The sequence below is a fragment of the Polyodon spathula genome, chromosome 2, assembly GCF_017654505.1.
Source record: "Polyodon spathula isolate WHYD16114869_AA chromosome 2, ASM1765450v1, whole genome shotgun sequence".
Taxonomy (NCBI): Eukaryota; Metazoa; Chordata; class Actinopteri; order Acipenseriformes; family Polyodontidae; genus Polyodon; species Polyodon spathula.
The window spans coordinates 74,226,117-74,240,396 of NC_054535.1; the positions used below are offsets into that span (position 1 = coordinate 74,226,117).

Consider the following 14,280-nt stretch of genomic DNA (forward strand, 5'->3'; position numbering starts at 1 on the left):
AACGTACTTCTTTCACAGCAAAGTCTTTATAGTTTTAATGACACTACTATTTTTTACAATTATTTTTACAACAATGAAGTACATTACCAGCAACAAGACCTGTTCTGCGTTGCCCTTGGCATAAGTTACAGGCGTGTAGTTACCGCACCCCCCGCACCCTTGTGAACAAGTCATTTGTGTGCGACTTAATGAAAAAACACCAGCCAGCTGATCTGAAGGACCTTTCTAAGAAAACACTGCAGATATCTAGTGTGTATAATACTCTGTCATTAATCATTAAACAGTCTAAAAAGGTAACTCCTTTCAAATTAAGGACTGCTCTTTTAGACTCTGATTTAGCAATGATTTTGGATTACCTACATATGCTTCATAAAACTGCATAAATCTGACAAAATGTAGTAATGAAGTGTAACCAAGGTGTAGGAAAAGGCCATTTTGTGATGCATTCTGCTCTTTATTATTTAATAAACAATCAGAATTCAAGAACTAATGTACTATTAAAGGTTCCAATGTACACATTGATTCAAATATTTACAAACCAAACTACACCTATGATTCAGCACTACTTATGTTACACATGTATTATAATGTTACCAGTGTTGAAAAGGAGCTGTATTACAGAACAATGTACTTTAAAAAATAATAAAGAAAACTCATTGCTGACAGCCACTTCCTTATAAATTCCTGTCACTGCAGAACTGAGTATTTGTTTGGACGTGCACAGGTACAATACTTGTTTATTTGCAATAGATTTACTGGAAATGTATGGTACATTTTCTAGACATTCATTTTTGTATAGTCTGTACATGTACAAGTCTGTATGATGAAGGTAGGTTGCATACCTGAAGCCATAACCCATACAAACATTTAGTTATTACCAACACACAGATATCCACCAACATTTTTTTTTTATATATATCAAATGAAACAATGAGCAAAGCCGTGGAAGTCAGTATCAGTAAATAACATGTTTCTAACAAAACAGAAACAATGCTTTGTAACTCCTAAAGCTCAATTGTGTTGCAAGAACTTTTTCAATACAAACCAGAAAGCAGATTTTAGCAGTTATTTTCACACACAGTGTGTTTTAGTCCAAGTAATACAGACTCATCAGCTGCTAACCTTTGAGAAAGGTTGACACCAAGCTTACCATCTGCTTTTGGAAAATTTGTATTTCTCAGAATGAAGAATTAGTAGGACTTCATCTGTATGCACAAACTTAAGTTCAGTCCTGGGTTTTGTTTTTCATAAAACCTACAATGGAAAGGAATTCTAATAATCAAAAAATATTACCTTGTTGCTTACCTAATAATATCACAAACATATGTATAAACTCTGGCAATGTAGTCCATTACCATTCCTTAAATATGAATTACAATATAACATTTACAAGAGATGTAAGTTGCTTGGCTGGGAAATATAATTTTGGTAATTTAAGTGAAACAGTGAACATTGCATATTGGTAAGTATTTTGAATAAATAATTACCATTTGCTTGTCACTACACACAGGCAAAATACATACCAAATCTTTAAGAGTTCCATCTTTGACAACAGTGTCTTACTATGACAACAAGCACGCATGGTAAAATAATTCAAACTTCAGGTAATACAGAAAGAGCTTGGGAAGGGTACAAATATTTGCAACAATGTATCAACACAGGGCCAGGGCATTCAGCTGGGTCATTACATAACTGATGATATGAAACATTCTCATAGTAATACAGTGTTATTCAGAAGTCAGGAATAATACTACTTGTAGCAAAACAGTTTTTGTTGTGTATGGGAATTAAAAGTTGTTTAAACAATCAGTAGATTAGCGGTTGACGCTGATCTTGAAGTATGCAAGGCATGGTTGAAGCCAATCTGTGGAACTGAGGGTTACCGCCCCCAGACAATTTTGAGGATCTGCAATGCTCTATCCCTTTTTCCAAATTGATGTACAAGGGTACATAATGTATAAACCCTGTGGTTCATGCCTTTAATAACACTGTATATACCAGCATTACGTCCCCATCCCAACAGCTATATCACACCTACAACTTTTTTCTTAATATAATATGAAGTTTTCTACTTTTTATTGTTTTTTTTTTTTAAGTTTTAAATAGTTCTATTACACTGCAATACACAAAATATCATGATGACATCCACAAACGGCATTATTATATATTTAAAAATAATTTTTACATTCTGCTCAACTATTCACTTTTGACAGAAGATACAATTCTGTTTGGCTTTCAGCCAGCCAAAGGAAGGCGTGAGGTAAGAGATCTGATCCACACAATAGTACTGATTTTTTCTCTTTTCCTTTTATAAGACTTAATGGAATCCTTTGACAAGCTATTGAATGGAGATTTGTTGGCCAAGCTTTTCAATGAGCCAGTAGAAGATAAATAAACTGAAAACCTGGTGGCACTATCCACTGGGAAAAAAACATAGACACATAGATTTTTCTTTTTTATATAAAAAAAGGGACATATGAAAATCCAGGAGGAAATGTAAAGAATGTGTTTTATAAAGTAAAATGACAGTACCCCAAACCTGGCAGGTTCACAATTGCCAGAGAAAAAGTATGTTCAATAGAGCAATTCTAAGGTGACACAAAATGCCAATCAGTTTTATTTTCCTGAAGAACTACTGTGGTTATACACTTAAACTGATTGTTCTCGGGTGCACAGCTTTACGCTGGCATATCTGTAAATGTGTTATATGACTTTAACCAACCTGTTCCAAGAATATCTAAGCACAGATTGAAGAGTTATATTTATATCCTTGCTAAATAGTGGGGTTCACATAATGAAGTAGCAAATGCCCTTTCCACCAACAGGCAAGCAGGACCAGTACACTACATTTCAGCCACAAAAATACATTTAATAGACTCCACTTTCCCCATGTAAGGAAGAATGTGTACTGTTCTCTAAATCATAATGGAAAATCAGCTGCAGTGTTAAGCAATTAAAAAACAAAAACCTATGCTCCAAAGCTTATTTTCCATCCAATGTCACATATATGATAGTAACAAATTCATCGTAAACGAAGTAAAAAGAAAACACTTCGGTGTCAGATTTATACTGATCCTTGAATTCCTGTACGTTTACCAGCACCAGGTTTAAATTATTATATTGAAAGCCAGTGGAGTTCAAATGGTGGTCGTTTGTATTGGTTGGACTAGCAAAGCCTGGCGAGCACCCCACGGGATAAATAGTCAGGCAATTATGCAGTTCTTAATCCTCAGTTTACACATCTTCTACTTGCACTTCCCCAACCTCTGCTTCCTCCACCTGTATTTCAACCTGTTCCACTGGGACCTCGCTATCCTGCACAGTTGTTTCCAGGTAGTGCTGTACTGCATTGCTTTGGATGTGCTCCACCTGGATTTCTATGTGTTCTTTTATCAGTGTTTCGGAGGATTGTTGCTCGTCATGTGGCTGATGCACCTGGATCTCAGCTGTTTTCTCTTCCTCCACCTGGACTTGGTCCATGTGAACATGTTCCTCCTTCCCCTCCTCTCCTTCCACTGACTCCACCTGCACTTGGATGGTCTCCAGCACCTCTGATGATTCAATCTGCACCTGCTCCACCATCACATGCTCCACATGCACATCCTCCACATCTTCCTGCTCCGGGACCACCACCTCAGTCACCACTCTTTCATGAATGGCGTGGAATTCCCGGAGATGCTTACGCATGTCTCCAGCTTGGGTGAACCAAATGTCACATATAGTGCAATGATTGGGTTTATCTCCTGTATGGATCACCAGATGGTCCTTAAACTGGTCCCAGCTGTTGAAAACCATGCTGCACACCTGCAATAGGCAAAGCGGGAGGGAATTATAAAAAAGGACATAGAGGAAGAGGAATGGCAGCCACTCAGGAAGAGTCATTTTTCAGATGCTTGTTTCTGTGGTCTCAGTATGCCGGATTACATGACAGTAACTGCTAGAATGCAGTAACATATCGTGGTGAAGATTTGTGAAAATTCAAGGGTGCTATTGTATTCAGTGAGACAGACAGACACAGTGATAAAGGGTCCAAGTTTTTAATAAGTATGGTGACTGGCAAAACTAGTATAAAATTAAATATTGTATCACCATTTTGGAGAAACATATATTTTGATGTAAAATGAAAAACAAGTGTCCCAACTGGTAGCACCACTACATTTAACCTTTAACATATATTTGAAGACAAGATGTTCTGCATTCCTAAAAAATAAATAACATTTTGGGGTACCACTGGATTTGTGACAGTTTGATCATATAAAATCCTTTGCATATGTTTACATAGGAGGTGATTAGCTATGTATGGATACCAAGATATTTATTAAGTACAGGGACTGAGTGGGATTAAAAATAAAAGAGGAAATAAATATCCCATCATTCCATTTCAAGGACGATGACACCATAAATTTGACCGCCTGCGTGTGTGTGCGAGTGTGTATGCATGCATATATATTGCACTATTAAATAAATACCTGGCATTCATAAAGCTTCTTTCTTCCCTTTTTCGCACCAACACCGTTTTGACAAGCTGCAATGTGGCATTTCAGTGTGCTGTTCCTTGCAAAGCGCTCATGGCAGTCTGGACACTCAAAAGGCTTCTCACCTAGAAAAAAAAGAAAAAAAAATTAGTGGAATACTCAGTCGTAGTAATGGGACATAACCATGTCTTCACAAAGAGACATACAGATCATAGACCAAATTCAGCTCTATGAAGCAGTGCTATTTACAGCTTACACACTGGCTCAAACAGGTGTAGGTGCCAGTATAAAGGCAAGGAATCTGAACCTTCAGCCAAAATAAAATACTTCAAGGACCTACCCTCCTTAGAAAGCCTTTAAAAAAAAATTACTAGAACCATCTTTCTAGGCTCCAACTGCTGGAATGTAACTGGTGGCTAATTTTTCGGCTGTCAAAACTCACTATTTCGGTTTAAGCCACAGTTGCACTGTAGTTGATCATGCAAACCCAGTTAAACTTGATATCATCATTGAGGCTCCATTAGAAATGAAAGCTGCTTCCAGCTCTTCCTAATTTTTTGGGGCTGGTAACAAATAAACTATTACAACTGATTCGGTAAACCAGTACATCATGAAATCCAAGGCACAGCTAAATCATGTTAGTTAACAAGACAAACCCATAACATTCCTATAAATAAGAGATTTTTTTTTTCTCTTAAATGTATACTGTAAATCCCAAAGGCATTCTAAATAAATTAAATCAAGTTACATTAACTTAAAAATTCTAATTGTATTCATAACACTCATTCATTTTAAGTTCGTTTAACATTTAAATTTACTTTAGTTGTTCAAACGTAAATGGTTTAAGTAGAAACGGGACTAGATTCCCATCAGCCCTTGCAGGACTTGTACAGTTTATTTTCACAACATTTTTTTTTAGTAAACTTGACTGATCAGGGTTTACAGTGTAATGGTCACTGACAACACACTGATGTTTTAAGTGTGAGTGTATCCTTGTATTGGTTTCACTTAATAAAACTATTCACTGCAACATTTTCCTTTTTTCTATTTAACCTTTGGAAGTCACACAATAGCCTTACTCATGTAAAAATAAAGATGCCATTGGAGGGTTTAGCCACCCACCAAAACACCCTCAAGTGCCCACCTGTGTGCTTCCGGAGGTGTTCTTTGAAATGGCCAAAGTGGTCAAACTGCTTCTCGCAGTATCCGCATACATGCACTTTCTTCTGAGGCCGCTGGCGGCGCGATTCCTCCACCTCAAAGTGGTGGCAAGCCAGGTGGTGCTTCAAGGCGCTCTCCCGCGTGTACGTCTTGTTGCAGTGAGGGCAAACAAAGGCCTTGTCTGAGTGCACCTTCATGTGCTGCTTGAAGTGGTAGAAGAGCTTGAAGGAGCGGTCACACTTCTCGCAGCGGAACAGGTTATTAAGGTGGGATATCTGCACCTCCACCACCTCGATGCCCTCCAGAGTTTTGCCAGTGGCAACCCCCTCCAGATCAGTGGTGCTGCTCGCTTCATCGTCCTTCTTCATCACATGCAGGGTCGACTCACCCTGCTGGTATTTGCTGGTGATGTCAGCCAGCAAAACCAGGGCAGAATCGTCCGAGGTGTCCTGGGAGCTGGCATCTTTGTCTGGCTGTACTGCCACCTCCTCTACCACCTCAATGCCCTCATCCTCCACCACCTCTATTGTCCCACCAGCAATCTCCACCTCTATCTCCACTGGCTCTGTCTCCATAGAGGGGAGCGTTTCTGTTATAACGTTCGAGGTCTCTGCTATCTTCCTCTTTTTGGCTTTGCTTGTCTCTGTCGGACTTTGCTTCGAGGCCTCAGGTGAACTGCTCTTGGTCCTTAAGGGGGAAAAAAAGGAACTAATCAATACCTGCATTTAAAAAAAAAAGTTTTTACTATCCTCAGTATAGACATAACATTTCTAGGAATTACTAACTTTTTACACACTTTTAACAATACCTGTTGTTGAGAGCTTTGATTGCCTCTTGCATCTGTAAGTACTCTGCAGCTTTCCACACATCACTGACTTCTTCATTTCCATTTACTGCAAGCTTGGCTGTGTAGGTGAATTCAATCAAATGACGAAAGGCCAAATTACTGACCCCTGCAAGAGTACACCAAAATACAAACAGTGACTTTTCTGTTTGTTTAAAAAAAAAAAAAACGTTTTTCATATTGAAATGATCAAATCATAGAAGAGACCTTGTGTGACATATGTACAGACAGACGTATATATAGATTACAGCTATATGCAGCTTACATCCACAGTGTGGCAGGGCAAAAGCCCTGCATGTGTAAACAGTGCATGGGGGAAATGTAAGGTTGGCAGGGATGAGGTAGTTTTGTCCATGCCAACAATCACAGGGATGTCCATTCCCCAATCAGGTAAGTGAGTGCTAACTGGGGAGTGGCCATCTATATAAAGGGGAGTAGAAGTCCTTTGTTTGGGGAGTGGTTTTGACCTGTGTTGTGAAGTGCATTTTGATGAATGGTAAAGAAGGTGATTGCTCAGCCTATGTTTGCTTGTTTTGTTTGAATCGGTCCTCGTCCCGCAATTTGTTTGTTCCTGTGTTTTGCCCTTCTGTCTCTGAATCTTTAATTCCTGCCGGTAACAGCTTAGGTTGTGACGTTATCCTGCCACACACAGAATCACATACGAATGCTAAACATTGTGCTGAACAAACTTTGTGACATACCTATAGACACCTTCATTATGTCCAAGTCTAATAAGTGAAAACTAAAACTTTTAGACTTTTCCTGAAAATTATATTGAATATGACAATGCACCTGATTTAATCATTCTTGTCGATCTAACTGTTTAGTGTTTGAAATATTTTAAGACAAGGCTGGAAATTCTGTTCAGAATATGGTAACTAACAATGTCATCTTGTGAACACACTCATAAACCACACATTTTAATACACACCTACCTTCAATCTCCACCAAAGGCTCTAATTTGAAATCCTGGAAGAATTTATAGAAAAACTGACTGCAAGCAGCAAGAACCGCCTTATGAGCCCTGAACTGGTGACCTGTTGATGGGAACGTCGATAGGGGGATGAATGTAGCATCACATAGTATCTAACCATAGACAAGGCTTAACAAATAAATGCAGCATCACAGGTACATGGCAAGTAAACAAATACAAGCTTCAAATAGAAATAAATAGGTTTTTTAAATGTTGCCACTAATTTTCTCCCCAATTTGCAGTAGATATTTATGGACATTGTGAATGCAGAATTAAATATGGCTTTTGCAAGAGTGACATCTAGTCAGATTTGTTTGGTACTGCAAATAACATGTATAATGCATTTGCTCCATCTACCAACATTTACAATGAAATATGACTCCTGGAATCAATACGGATATATGGTATTTTTTCTTTCTTTTTTTAAATGCTTAAAGAAATATATGATAATAATAATTAAGTTAATGCATAAATGATAAAAGGTGATACAATACATATTTGATTTTAACAGGCATGTAAAATCCTGAATGTAAACAAACAAAAGAGCAGGTCTCCAGATAAACTATGTACTGGGTGTTACGCAATGAACAAATAAGAATTATACATGCTATTTAAATATAATGCATTCAGAATATGCATAGCAATGCTGCTGCACAGCAGTGAGTTTGCATGTACAGTATTTACTAAAAACACTCATGACTTCAAGGTAATGTTGCATTTTACTCACTCAAAATGCATTTTACTCATGAAGTGTCAAAATAGGAGAGTACATTTCTCAATGACCAAAACCTTATCTGGAGCGCTGCAAAAGAGTGAAGATTTTGGATGGAGAAATGAAGATGCTATTGTTATCATGTATCTTGATTACGTACCATCCACAATCAGTGTGATGTCTGTAAACTGATCCAGTTGCCGCTGTTCATTCAGTCTGTCCAGCATCACCTTGTAATGGGCTGGAAACTCATTTCCACAGCCCACTATCACTTCTGCAGACATGACTGGATACTCCTCCTGAAAAAAAACCCCAAAAACATACAATGTCATCACTGATGTTATACAGTCAGGCAACAAAAATACATACCGATATCGGATTCTTTAATAATCACTCAAATCTGGTAAACACGATTATCGGTATTATCGGGATGATCACAACTAAACTTAAACAGTTTATGTCAAAGGCACAATGCACCCTGGTTAATATTCTAGTTTGGCCGAACCCAATCCCAATAAATACTAGTTTCTAAGTTTAACACATTTCAGCAAGCAAGCTTGAATGAAAAATCAAATATTAATATAAATTGTTATAGTAAAAATGAAAAAGCAGCAAGGGTTTGCCCTGGAATGTAAAATAGGATGTACAGTTTCAAACAGAAATGTGTAAATTTATAAGTCTACAAACTGTGAAGATAGAGGATTGGTTCAATGAGCTGTGCTGATCAAAGACAGCTGAGACGTTTGTTTCTTTAAACCACGCGCAAGAAATTGTTATTTTACACTTTTTTTTTTTTCAATGTACTGTAAGTTACTATTAAGAAACATATCAACAAATAATAACTAACATTTGACTTGCATAGGTTCTATGCTTAATATGCCCTAAAGAAGTTGACTGGTCCATCCCATATATTAACAATTTATTTAGAGATACATCTTACCACTGTGTGGTAATTATTTTATCAGGTCATACACATGAAGATGTTTACTTACACAACAACATTTGAGCTAGAGCTGTTATATTACACTATGTAACACAATTTTTGTTCCTGGGTAGTATGTGTTATTTCCTAATTGCTTATGCCTCAAAAGTATAGAAAAAGGCTATTATTCCCCACAAACTTTGCTTTTGTGACCAGGACAGTGATATTTTGAAATTTACCTATTTCCAATGAGAAAACTGTCTTTTCGTTCACATAAAGTCAGAAATAAAAAACATATGAATCCAAATTAACATGTATTTATACTAAAGTAATACAAAAATGACTACAAAAGATTTAGAAGTGAGTAGTTTTTCGGGATTTACGATTATACTGTAAATCACTTTCACGAATCAGCCCCCACATGTAGTCTCCCATCATGTTCTCGTTATATTGTCCTTGGTAGCGGCGTTCAAAGTCCAGTATATCCTGGTGGAAGTGATCGTCTTGCTCCTCCGAGTACGCTCCCATGTTCTCCTTGAATTTATCAAGATGAGCATCAAGGATATGGACTTTGAGGGACATCCTACAGCCCATTGTGCCGTAGTTCTTCACCAGAGTCTCAACCAGCTCCACATAGTTTTCGGTCTTGTGATTGCCCAGGAAGCCCCGAACCACTGCGACAAAGCTGTTCCAAGCCGTTTTCTCCTTACTAGTGAACTTCTTGGGGAATTCATTGCACTCCAGGATCTTCTTTATCTGTGGTCCGACGAAGACACCGGCTTTGACCTTTGCCTCAGACAGCTTAGGGAACAAGTCTTGAAGGTACTTGAAGGCTGCCGACTCCTTATCTAAAGCTCTGACAAATTGTTTCATAAGGCCCAATTTGATGTGCAGTGGTGGCATCAGCACCTTCCGGGGGTCCACCAGTGGCTCCCACTTGACGTTGTTCCTCCCCACAGAGAAATCGGTCCGCTGTGGCCAGTCCCGCCTGTGGTAGTGCGCCTTGGTGTCCCTGCTGTCCCAAAGGCAAAGATAGCAGGAAAACTTGGTAAAACCGCCTTGGAGACCCATCAGGAATGCCACCATTGCAGCCTCTTGATGCCATCTCAGAAAAATGCAGATATGTATCCACTTAGGCAGCTGGAACTAAACTGAACTGGTGGGCTTAAGGCCCCTGTATTTATACTACTATTTATATTACTGGAAAGTTCTAGAAGTTACTCCAAGTTTACTCAGCACTGAATCTATCTGGAATGTTCTGGAAAATAGGTAAATTTCAAAATATCACTGTCCTGGTCACAAAAGCAAAGTTTGTGGGGAATAATAGCCATTTTCTATACTTTTGAGGCATAAGCAATTAGGAAATAACACTTACTACCCAGGAACCAAAAAATAAATAAATAAATAGTTACACAGTGTTATCCAGTGAATAATGAAATTTCAGTTTATCAACTACCACACGGATTGTTAACCCTGATTCTGGAGTCATTTTTTTGTTGCAAATGAGCTCCAATTACTTAATTGAACCATTAATTAACAAATAATTTGCCTAATCAGAGCATTTTAATTATTTTGAGCAATTGGAGATTTCAATTTACCAATGAAATGTTGTTTTTACGTAACTTGAATTATCCAACCTTTTATGAACTAAAAACAATAAAATTTGGCAAATTATTAGTTCAATTAAGGTTTAAATTAAACAACAGTGCTCATCTGAAAAGCAAACAAACCAGAAGACACAGGGGTACTCCAGGATTTGGGTTGAAAACTTGTGAAATATAGCACCTGTAATTTGTAGCTGAATCTAACTCAAATTTCAGGATTTTTATTACAAACATTCTGTGTTTGTGTTTTAGGAGAACACATTGTCCTTTAATGTTTTGAGGTCTACAAACTGCAAGTTCTTCACTGTCAACAACATTTGTCATGAAACTGGCCAAATTACCTTTTAAGTAATTGTCATAAATTGTCACCTGGTCTCTTAGCCTTTTAAACTTTTTTATAGAATGTAAACTCGGCTGCAAAGTTTCAAACAGAAATGTGTAAATTCAAACAGAACCACCTTGTCTCTTTGCTGTGATTGGGAGGTGTTCAGAGGAAACAGAAATTGTACACTGTATTCAGTGTGTGACAGTGGAGAAGTGGTATAGGACTGTACCCAGATCTGCTCCCTCGTCCTCAGCTCTGTGGTTTTCTCTGGGCAGACAAGACCTGACTCATGCAGGGCAATGTATGGCAAGCTCACCGTCATATAGAATCAGATGTACTGCTGCACTCAATCCTATAAAATAGTCTACAAACGCCGCTGCTACAGCCTGGCATAACCTAAAGTGTTTAGGTTCTGTAAAATGCGTAATTTAAAGTTAAGGTATTCTGATACTTTCATCTCAATAGTTCGAATCTAATTCTTCTCTTGTTTCGCAGGAGGAAGCAACTGGCAGCTTGCTCAACCACTGTCACGCCATTGCGTCAATGTATGTACAGTAGAATATACAGATAAGAATGTAATGGTTCATTAACGTCCTGTAATAAGATTGATTATTTTACAACAGTAGGTGGTCCGGTTTGTGTGAGATAGTACTAATGCGCGACATATTCAAATTTTGCAATATTTACCAGCAATCACATGTCTATATGTTGACATTATTTTAAATTACTGTCTTTTTGTCTCGCCTCTGAACATGAAGTCAATTATTCTGAAACCGATTGCAAATTGCTCAATACAAATGTGTGAATCGAGGACTCCGATTACTGAATAGTTATTATACTTGTTAAAATGCCAATTCTAAAGAAACCAATACACGGATGGAATGCCTGACAACTATTTCACATTCGTCCAATCGGTGCAAGCGAATGTCAAGAGCCACTATCAATCAAGAGACACCAGACCAATGAAAACAACCACCAGGGCTGAGCCTGGTAATGACAACTCACCAATAATAAACACAAAGCTTTCACTCAGAAGAAGATGACCAATCAGAGCGCTGGTGGGTGGTCTCCAATAGCACATCTATAGTAAGTATCCGGAGCGGAAGGCCTATTTAAAAGTAAACTTCAAAAACGTGTCTATATTTAGCAAAATAAGAAATACCGACATTGCAAGTTTTGCTTAACAACACTGGTGTACATTTAATGGCAACTATTTACTTTAAATCTATTCAGCAAAATATGTGATGTAAAAGAACTACAATACCGTTTTAGGCCGCTGCTCTCGCTGCTTGTTGTTTGACCACCGCCATTACGTCATCAAATCGCGCATTAAAATTGGCTTTTTTAACAGGTAGATCTAAAATAAAAACGGTTGAATCTTGGTTATTTTAGCTAACCAATCGCCAAACCCACCTTTTGTTGGGTTCCGCTGCTCCTAGCAGTTTCTGCCGGTGGTGTGACTTTCCAAGCTCTCTCTCTCTCTGCCGATCCTCTCCCGATCAAGAGAAAAAGGGGCGGTCGCTGCCGATCGGCCTCGGATTCCCAGCAGACCCCACGCTACGAGCGGGCGCGGGCGCTGATTGGCGACGTTGCTAGGCAACAGTAACGCGGAACTTTCTTTAACTGGGATTGGGTACAAACTCATCAGTATCATCCTTCCAGCCAGGGAAGAAAAGCTACAAAACATGTTTACACACACCCGAAATGAGGGAAACATACTTCGCCGATGCCAATGCCACAGACATATGTAATTATTATTTTTTTTTTTTTTTTTGGAATATTTATTTTTTATTTATGAAAATCAGTAAATTGTTACATTTATGAAAATTATTATTTTTGTTACTTTAATGAAAACGTAAATACTTGAAAAGAGTCATTGTTAGTTAATCTTCAGAAGTAATAGGTTATATACCCGCGTCCTATCACAGAACAGCTCCGTTGTGCTGATTACCCTTCTCTTTTATGGCCCGATCATTTTCTAACGAGCTGTTCACTGTCAACAAATAGTACGACCTCGGTTTCTCAGCCATAATATTTGTGTAAACAAACTAAACAGTCAATACAGTTAATAATGATTTATAAGTGCAGAGCAGATCACTTAAATTGTGGTAGAAAGTAGCAAACACCACAAATAAATTATCGCAAACTTTCACTTTTATTTAAGAAACACAGAAACACACAGCACACACACTAATGTCTGGCGGATCAGAGCGGTCCTGCATTTCTATAATGTATCAGAGTCGTTACAAGAACTTCATTAGCGAGAACATATGTTTTATACATTTAAGTTTTTCATTAAGTGTAAATGCTTTAAAAAATAAAAAAATCAATTAAAAATAATATTAAAAAAAAAATAAAAATCATAACACCAGGTCTCTATCTTTTAGAAAATTGGCATTTAATTTTAAGGGGTAAAATTGACCCACCTCGAGGAGTGTGTGAGCTCCCACACACACACACACAACATATATATATATATATATATATATATATATATATATATATATATATATATATATATATAATATATAAGTAAACACTTACTGCTATTGTACTGTGATTTGTTACACAGGTTTAACTGTTTTATTATAGAATATAATGTAACCAACTGACCAAACAGGTATCTATAAATAAAACCCTTTTCGATTAATCAGGGGGACGTTACAAGACAGACATGCCTTGGTGCATGTTTGCTCTTTTATTCAACAAAATCAAAGTTGCGGAACTCTTTATCTGCTATAAAGAATTGCTGGTTGAAAATAGCATTCCTTGTTCCATGAGAGTTTGGCTTCCTGCAAAGCAGTGAGTGAAGATAACATTGTGGATTATAATTCATTCTGATTCAATGGAGAGGACTTTGTTTCCTACCTTGGAACAGTTCTGGATGTCTACAGGAAATCGTTGTGGATCAAAGAAGGGCCGTAAGTTTCGACTGAGGGTTTAGTAAGAAACCTTATGGACTATATTGTTGGGTTTATTGTATATGATGAAGTGTGCTGATAATGTGTTGATTGTCTAATAAAGCAAGGTTGCTTTATCTCTTTGCACAACCTTTGTTGTGTAATTTATTCTGACGTTTTTGGTGCTGACTATTGTTTTTTCTTACAATCTCTGGTTAGTTACACATGTGTTAAATTTTTCAGCACTATAAAATGGGTTAAGATAGATTTAAGTATATCAATAAGGAACATTACAATCCATTGCCAAGTGTGTCACATTTCAGTAGGTGTCTTGACATTTATTTGTCCCGTTGAATCTAGAGCT

General features: G+C 37.6%; 1 protein-coding gene across 2 annotated transcripts; it reads right to left on the reverse strand.

Annotated features, from left to right (window-relative positions):
• Positions 1 to 202: 202 nt before the first annotated feature.
• On the reverse strand, positions 203 to 12,587 carry LOC121300427 (zinc finger protein 131-like). Of its 2 annotated transcripts, XM_041229003.1 has the most exons (7): positions 12,430 to 12,573; positions 8,326 to 8,464; positions 7,416 to 7,517; positions 6,445 to 6,589; positions 5,620 to 6,323; positions 4,470 to 4,600; positions 203 to 3,804 (listed from the first exon to the last, which is right to left on the reverse strand). In XM_041229003.1, the coding sequence occupies exons 2-7, from the start codon at positions 8,447 to 8,449 to the stop codon at positions 3,235 to 3,237; spliced, it is 1,776 nt and encodes a 591-aa protein (XP_041084937.1). In that variant the 5' UTR covers positions 8,450 to 8,464; positions 12,430 to 12,573; the 3' UTR covers positions 203 to 3,234. The 2 variants fall into 2 exon arrangements, with proteins under 2 accessions (XP_041084937.1, XP_041084930.1); XM_041228996.1 differs by lacking the exon at positions 7,416 to 7,517 and having other exon boundaries at positions 12,430 to 12,587.
• Positions 12,588 to 14,280: the final 1,693 nt, after the last annotated feature.

Excerpts from the sequence above, each read along its gene's own strand:
- LOC121300427 (XM_041229003.1), bottom strand. The coding sequence starts at position 8,449 with ATGTCTGCAGAAGTGATAGTGGGCTGTGGAAATGAGTTTCCAGCCCAT. Across the intron at positions 6,324-6,444 it reads ATCAAAGCTCTCAACAACAG|GACCAAGAGCAGTTCACCTG; the intron begins GTATTGTTAAAA and ends TTCCCCCTTAAG. Across the intron at positions 4,601-5,619 it reads ACACCTCCGGAAGCACACAG|GTGAGAAGCCTTTTGAGTGT; the intron begins GTGGGCACTTGA and ends TTTTTTTTCTAG.